General features: G+C 43.2%; 1 protein-coding gene across 2 annotated transcripts; it reads right to left on the reverse strand.

Annotated features, from left to right (window-relative positions):
* Positions 1–5,071: 5,071 nt before the first annotated feature.
* Positions 5,072–8,317, reverse strand: pex11a (peroxisomal biogenesis factor 11 alpha). Of its 2 annotated transcripts, XM_023815326.1 has the most exons (3): positions 7,697–7,877; positions 7,249–7,364; positions 5,072–5,869 (listed from the first exon to the last, which is right to left on the reverse strand). In XM_023815326.1, exons 1-3 carry the CDS (start codon positions 7,750–7,752, stop codon positions 5,301–5,303), a joined length of 741 nt encoding a protein of 246 aa, XP_023671094.1. In that variant the 5' UTR covers positions 7,753–7,877; the 3' UTR covers positions 5,072–5,300. The 2 variants fall into 2 exon arrangements, with proteins under 2 accessions (XP_023671094.1, XP_023671093.1); XM_023815325.2 differs by lacking the exon at positions 7,249–7,364 and having other exon boundaries at positions 7,697–8,317.
* Between the last annotated feature and the right edge of the window lie 212 nt (positions 8,318–8,529).

An 8,529-nucleotide genomic window follows, 5' to 3' on the forward strand; every position in this document is an offset into this window, starting at 1 on the left:
GGTATTTGCTTTTTAATTCATTAACCTTTAGAATCACTTCAGTACATGGAATCTGGAAAAATAAGAAAAAAAGTGCTAATTAAACAGTGTTAATCTGTGAGCCTCTGCCCTTTTTCGAGCTTTGGACCTGAGATTTACTGCATGCCAACTTCTGCTGTTACCCGGGAGATGAACTTTACAAATCGATGAAGTAAAGAGCCGCAGGACGCCAAAATGTCCATGAATGTTTCACAATTTGGGTAGCGGGTTCCTCTTTGAGCAACTTTCTGCAAGTGAAGCCGGTCACTGTCTGATTGCTGATGACCCCTGGCATAAAGTGGGCGTGCTTACATCCCTGACAGACGTTGTTTTGCCCGTAATAAATGCTGAGCTGTCATGGTGCCAACTGAGGCAGAAATACTTCCAGGCTGAGCTTCCAGTAATTGACCCAGAAGTATGTATAAGGTGTGTAAAGGTCATTGTGAGGCAAAAGAGTATCACAAACCCTGATTTAAAAACCTCAGGTTTGTGATCAGAAGTGCTATAACTTGCCATTGAGTGGGCAGACTCACATGAAGCATACAGGTATCGCAGCATAAAAATGTCCGATTCTGATAAATAGCTCCCTAGAGAAAACCGAAAAAGAAACAAAGTGTGATTAGACAATTGAGAGAGAAATGGGGAAATGAAAACCCAGCCCAGCCAAAAGCAGCAAATGCCAATCCTATCATTAATCATAATACCTAATTATCCAAGGGTGAGGAAGCCTGGGGGCTGTATCATTTGTTTAGCCAGATGACTTGTCGGATTTAAGGTAGTCTGGGCGAAATGTAAGTGAACATAGTCATTTAAACTGGGGTACCTTAAATCTGACAAGTTTCTGGCTAAACATGAAATCCAGCTTCCTGATGCAGGCCCCCGGTCTCTGACAGCTAGATTGTAATGGGAGCACTGATGCTTACTATGCAATGGTGGTGAGATTATTAGTGTAGGTCACTGTCTCTTTTAACTCAATGGAAATTAATGTAAGCCATCAGAAAACTGCACGTTGATTGGCCAGAGCATGATAATCCCACCCACCAGGGATCTGAGGCCTCACCTATCGCATCACTTGGGCATCATGCCCAACTTCCACTCTGATGCTTAGGTTATTTTTCAGTTCGATATTTTCGTAGAACATAAAAAGTGTGCAACTTTCCTCCAAAAACATGTCGTCGGATGAATTGGTGTCCTTGGTTTGCTGGTAGGATGTGGTTCTGTGTGAGTCTGTGCCCTATGATGGACTCATCATTTCTGGGAAGCCCTCTGCCTTGTGGCCATTGCATGCTGGGAAATGCTCTTGGCTCACCACAATCCTACAAAGGATACATTTGAAATGGATGAAAGTTTTGAAATTAACACTAAGCATTTGTTCAATTTGGAGAGAGATGGAAAAACAAAGAATTTTTTTCCTAAGAAATGGAGTCCAATTCACCAAATGCACATCTTGACAGGTATGGCCGTTGGAATACTCTACAGCAGCAGCGCTTCTCAGCCTGGTGTTTGGGGACCCCCAGACAGTCCACGTTTTTACTCTTTCCCTGCCGGGACCTGGGAGCAATCAAAAACATGGACCGTCTTGGGATCCCCGAGGATCGGATTCAGAAGCACTGCACTAAAACAGCATTTCCCCAGGGGTGACGGTGCTATGTGACTGACACACCTCTCCCTACAGACAGAATCTGAAACCCCTGCTCTACAGGTTCTTCAGCTGAGCCTGGAAGGGGGCGTGCATTGGCCTCCAGGCTCAGAAGCTGGCCTGCTTGCCTTCAGACTCCTAACTGCTCTACCTTTTTTGGGGTATGTCCCCTTTACGGTGTCCCAATGTGTAAAGGAGGTATGGGTCTATACACTTTAGCCTGCTAACTCGGAATAATCAAACTGTTATGACGTAGCTTATCAGGCTACAGCTGAGGCTCCTGTAAGATTCACTGAATCCATGAGGATTGTCAGTATGTTTGAAAGAAGGGGTGACTCTGGCAAACAACCAGATAAGCCTGGTTCTCAAAGACAATTCATTGCATGGGGCAGTCAAAATATTACACAGGTTTGCAAAATTTAATCATGAACATCACAAACATCACGTGTTTCCATTATGGCACATTTACGTATAAAATTTAAAAGAAATTTAATTAAAATTCAACAAATGACACTATTAATGTAACTATCGTTCTAAATAAATTTAGCATGAAAATATTGTCAAATATTTTTAAACAAAGAAAATTACTTTGCATAATCATTGGTTGACATAACTTCTCTAGTTTTTGATGCTTTAGCTTTTCTTTTGCTCCACAGCTTGGTTTTGTGGCCCGTTGTGTCTGTGCCTTTGTGTCTGTGCTTTTCCTGGAGGTTCCCCAGGAAGCATGCAGCAGTACGCGGCCATCATACCGGCATCCCAGCCTCCCTGGTGCCTTCTAACCAAGTCCTGATGAAATCTTTCACTCTGCTCTTCACTCACCACTCCAAGGTATTCAGGGAAAAATTACAAATGCAAATCCAAAAAGTCAACTCCATTTTCTGCTTCTTTAAACCAAGCTCAATGTGAAGTGGTGATGTCAGGACTTTTGATCCACCAGGCTAGGCCTGACGATGCTTTTGGCACCAAGCTGAAGTATATTCTCTTATAATAATATAATAAATACAGTGGTACCTCAGAATTCAAACTTAATTCGTTTAGAACTCCTAAAAAGTTCGAGTTCTGATCGAATTTTCCCCATAAGAAATAATGGAAAACCAATTCATTGGTTCCGAGCCCCAAAAAATTACACCGAATATGATTTTTTTTTTAGCATTTAAACACAAAATGAACAGGATAAATCAAGAAGAGCATATACTGTACTAAACACATCTAAGCACATTTATCAAAATAGTAATTTGTAAAGTAAGAAGATAAATGTATCCAAACAATATGTAAAGTTAAAAAAACCCCAATGTGTCCCACCCCGATCGTCCGCTCCTTCCGTGTGCCACGCCCTCTCGTTAACCCCGTGTGGAATCCATGTGTGATCAACTGTTTCTGGTTGTTGTCATTACTCCTCTGTATTTAGTCCGCGTTTCAGTTTGTTTCCCCAGTCCGGTCATTGTATAGTCTGCCAGCGTTTTGCCTGCCTTACCTGTAATTAAACCCCATATTCCCCGCTACTGTGACGTCTGCGCCTTTGTCTCCATTCCCTCCCCACTCCGCACGACAGTATTATTATAATTAAGTGCATTAATGGTTTGTTATTAATGATATTAAAATAATTAGAAATCTTTTTTTAAATGTATTTTATTGTATAATAATTACTGTTACTATATTATTGTTGTCTATCATTGTCAATGTATTTTTACTGTCTAAATATAAGTACTGAGCTAGTGTAAACATGCACGATGCTATCACAGCGAATGCGAGGCTGAGACTGAAGCGTTACCCTTTGTTTCCGCTGAGAGACGTGTCGCGTGACTCATTTCCCCGTGTGTGCAAGTTATCTTAGGTCGGTGTTCACGGTTCAACTTCTGAGATTCAAATCGAGTTCCAGGTAATTTTTTTTTAGAAATGTTTGGTTCGACTTTTAAGAAATTTGAGTTCTAATGAGTTCGAGAACTGAGGTACCACTGTACTAGAAAAAAAAATCAAACTATTCATCATTAAAATAAAATATTGAAATTTATATTTTTTTAAATAAAAAAAAAAAAAAAAACCTATACAGTCAGTCCCCAGATTAAAGTCAGACCTGACACAGATTGACATAAAGCCTCTTATAAAAAATTGGGTTTAAATTCAATGATTCAGAATAACGAATGCATGCACTACTTTGTGATGCTTGTGAGACTCAAGGTTCAATAAAAGTGCTGTAAGTGGTCACTTATTACTGCATATTTGCAATGTTCTGTATCATTTTTTCCCCGACTTACCTACAAATTTGACAGACATAGAGAACAGAACTTGTGGCCTGGGCACTGCCTGTAATTGGCAGCTAAAAAATGTGTATTATGAAAAATGTGATTGAGAAAATGTTCAGAATGCAGTATTCAAAAATACATAAACACAATGGTCAGCAGGTAGTAGTTTTCATTAAACATCCAAAATCTGAACTGCAACTATGTGCAGCTAAATTTTGATTTCTGGACAGGGGGGGGGGGGTGCATTTATCTAGATGTACACAACATTTCCAGATGAAAGATGAATCAATTTTGAAATTTTATTAAAGTTATTTAAATTTTCTTAATTAAATAATCTATATCATGACACATACACATCCATCCTCAGACAGATAATAAGGTTAGCATTTTCATCACATGAAAATATTGACTCCTCACAGCAGGATTCCAGTTCATTAAACATGTATGTCACGCTTTCTTTGCAGTGGCTGCTCAGTCTCAGAGCCATGTAGACCGTTCTTTACCTTTTTGCAACTGCAAAGAGTCATCATAACATGCAAACAGCTGAATGGGCTTTTAATTTTTTATGAGACAAAATATAAATCTAAAAAAAAAAATAATAATCTGTCAATCTCCCAACAAATCAAGTGAGAAAAGTGATACGACTGCAGACTGCATGCTGGTTTATAAAAGACATACTCGTTTGGCTGTATGTGAGGTAGAACCATAGGCAGTGCAGAACCAGTTACAGTTACCAGTGTACTGTAGAAAACGGGACACCCCAAAATGTGTAGATATGAGCGTTAAGAGGCTTGCATAAATCAAATGCTCCCAACAAAGCAGCCACGGTTAAAGTCACTTTCCATACAGTAGTTTTTTTGTTTGAAGCACAATGTACCTGCCGGTAAGTTAATCCATAAGTCCACCCGCACGCTTCAGCTTGGCTTCCTCTGTAAAAGATTCAAGATTTATTTCCATTCCCGGCTAATATTGTAATCTGCCTGCAAATCTGTGCTGCTGCACATTTCCATGAAAAAGTGCTTCATCTTTATCACATCACTGAATATCTCCCTGTATGCTAGATAGGGGATTTTCACCATTTTAGCCACACAGTATTTTATCAAAGGAATAATGCCAGTTTTATTGCTCCCTATGCTTGTTTCCCCGTCCGGTCATTATCTGAGGCACTGAAACACAGCAGCTCATTTTATTCAGGTTTCTAACAACACTGCCACTGCCAGATCAGTGTGATCATCTGACTTTTGTCAGATTTATTGACATTAGTCCTAGACAAACACTGGAAAGAAATCCCTCGTGAATAAGAAAATCGACCTCTTGCACCAGTAATAGAGCCGCCGGCTGAACACACTGCCGTGAGAAGATACGATCGGAGCAGAGCCGACCTCTGGAGTTCTGCACCATCACGGCTTCAGCTTCAGACGGGGCTCCAGCAGTGTTAATATTCCTATGAGAGAGGACAGCAGGCCGCACAGGCCCACCACACCGGCGCCGCTCCGGTACACGCCCAGCTGGTCCAGCGGGATGAAGAGGTCACACGCATTTTTCACCACGTCCAGGGTCACCGCTGGGCTGGCCCACAGTGCCTCCATCAGGTCAGACGGAAGCACGTCACCTGGGGGGTGGCAGCAGGCCGAGCCGTTGTCGGTGCTGCTGGGAGGTGGGGGGGCCTGGCGGCAGCGCCGCCGCTCCCGGGCGTAGCAGGCGGCCAGCCGGGCCAGAACGTAGGCGTCCCGCAGCAGGCTGAGCAGCAGGCTCAGGAGGTAGCAGGAGGAGGCGCGAAGGCCCCACCGCTCCTTGTCAAACCCGGGGGCCAAGCCCACCGCCCGGGCCCACAGCAGATTGTCACACGCAAAGTAGAGGGCACGGCTGAGGTGGGCGCCGGTCAGGCAGAGCTGCAGCACCGGGTCCGTCAGCTGCAGTGCATGGGCCGCCGCGTCCACCGAGCTCACGGTGTTCCCCAGCCTGAACACTGAAGGGGAAGAGAGGGATGCTGGGAAACGTGATGACAGCACGCATGGAGAACCCAGACGCGGACGCGGCTACTCGGACACATGGGATACCATGTGTACGAGGGCAGCAGGCGGGCAGCCGGCCAATCAAAGCACAATCACGGCAATCCCCCAGATAAAGCTGAATATTCATTTGGTCCTCTTTTCAAGACACACAGAAATTGTTCAGCATGTTTAAACATCTTTCTTTCCCAACTCCCTTCTTTAATCTGCTATTTCAGACTGGATGAGTTTTAAACGTGTTACACAACAGTATTTTGGCCGCCTTGTCCTGACATACCTTGGCAAATGTGCTGACAAGTCATCTTTATGGCTATAATATAGAGTTCTCTGTACCAACCATAAAACAAACAACAGTGGCAGAGATTGGAACAATTTACAAAAGTTGCTGATTATTTTATGTGTAACTAGCACTGAAATATTTCTCCACTGTACATCTCATTTTATACCCTTGCTTGAAAGCATTCCTACCTTACGCCAAACACCAAGAAATGAACAGCTTTTAGAAACTCAGGGACAGCTTCAGTATGGCCTGATCACTGATTACCATGAGGGCACAGTAATACTTGTTGCAACTGTTGTAACTTTCTTCATACGCTACCGTACTCAGAACATTAATTTTACTTCATTTAAAGTTTTCACTCGGCATGCTTTTAAAGCCTCAGACTACAAATGGGAACAAATAAGTTTCAGAAACCTACAAAAGACAGGCCTCACTGTCAGTTACTGACTGGCTTAAACAACGTCTCATAGACGCAGCAAAACCTTTGGGTGTGGGAAGTCGGAACGAGCAATAAACTTTAAGTTATTTTGTATCATCATTAGCTATCAACAAGTATCAAGATAACAGGCACGGAAACAGGGTAGCTATTTTAGTTTTAAACCGTAGTCATGCGCACGCCGCCATACAGTAGACACTGCATTACCAGCAACAACCAGAGAAGCACCCTCACCACACCACTACTGGACTTCATCCATCACCTTAAGCTCGGTCATGTAGATCCCTTCAAGGTCCAACGGCCATCCACGCCTAGATCATCTACAATACGTTACCCTTTGCCTATATCCTATGTACAGAGGCGTAACCCCGCTGGGGCTATCACTTTCGATCTTAAGAAATTCGCAATACGGTAGAATTTGCTGAGCAGGGGTAGGGGTGGTGGTGGTGGTGGTGGTGGTGGTGGTGGGTGGGTGGGGTGGGGGGGTAAGTCACGGTATAATCTTTCTGATGGTATAATTTATATTTTGGCGTATTCAAGGGCCCTCAAAAGTACTGGCTCCCCGAATGTGCCAGAGTGTCCTTGCCCCTCCGACACCCTGCCTACGTAAACATACTTACGCTTCCTCCCGGCGCTCAAGCTGGACTCCAGATTTCGCAGTTTCTCTGCTAATTCTTTCTTTGCAGCATTATTTCGTATCAAGTACTTAACGCATGCGCATGCGTACTGCGCTGCCCTGGAAAGAGGCACGTGTAATTACAATTTCTTCAGAAACATGCACAAACAAGACAACTCCAAAACAGATCCAAAGAGCATTTCCAGGAAGGGCATGTACTTTTTGCAATGGGAAAACCTCGCAACAAGTTTTTATGTAACCGGGTAGTAACTTTTTAAACAGAACCCCACTCAAACTACATTATGGCATCGATAGAAAACAAAAATGTCATTGTAAGAATGAGTGTCTAGCAAGAATATTGTCACGCTTCAGAAACTAAATCTTCACGATAAGATAAAACAACAACAGCTGAAACACTGATCGTGACAGTTGTGTGACGGCATCAGACTCACCTGAAAATGCGATCCCTTCCCTGGGTTTGGTTTGTGAACTTGATATAGGACTCCATTGTAGTTGCAGGGGCGAAAACAAAGTTTTGTGCTGTACAAATTTGGGTATCTGTTTTTGCAGGTGGTGTGGCGTGGTTATCTCACGATCATCGGGGTAATGAACTATGCAGGACGAGCTGCGCTGCCGGCTATCCGGCATTAAGAAGCCCTTTAACCCCTTCACACATGTACATTAGACAGAGAGAAAACCTGCCCTCAGAAACCGACCGATTCGCTCCGTCTGTCTGCAACTCACGTCTCATAAAAACTGTATGAAGATGACGGAGTTTATTTGCTTGCCATGTCTTGCATTTCACTGCAGGCTCCTGATCTATTCGGGATATATGTTCAGCAGACCTTATTAAGTTTTAAAACGGTGCTGTCACATTCCCAAGAACTCTTATTAGTATTCCAAAGACCTGGCTTCTGATCACTCTCCTGGCAGTCTTATGCGTTGAAATTAAATATATATATTAAAAGCTGGAATAAATAAGTGATGAGTAATAAGATGATAAGCACAGGTTGTAGTGGGGAAGTTTGTCCTGGGCGAACCAGATGGACAGACACTTCCTGTACAGACTGCGATCACTCTGCGCCGGTAGCCAATTTGCGTTTTACCATGCGTTTCGGGAAAGTTAATTAATATTCATGAGAAGTGCTACCTCATAGGATCAGCCAACCTTTTGACAGCAAAAAACGGGTAGCACATGTGGATGGGTGCACGTTCACCGACCAATCAGGTAGCACTTCTTCATGAATATTAATTATGCTTCCCGAACTGGCCAATCAGGTAGCAC

The sequence above is a fragment of the Paramormyrops kingsleyae genome, chromosome 13 (assembly GCF_048594095.1).
Source record: "Paramormyrops kingsleyae isolate MSU_618 chromosome 13, PKINGS_0.4, whole genome shotgun sequence".
Lineage (NCBI taxonomy): Eukaryota > Metazoa > Chordata > Actinopteri > Osteoglossiformes > Mormyridae > Paramormyrops > Paramormyrops kingsleyae.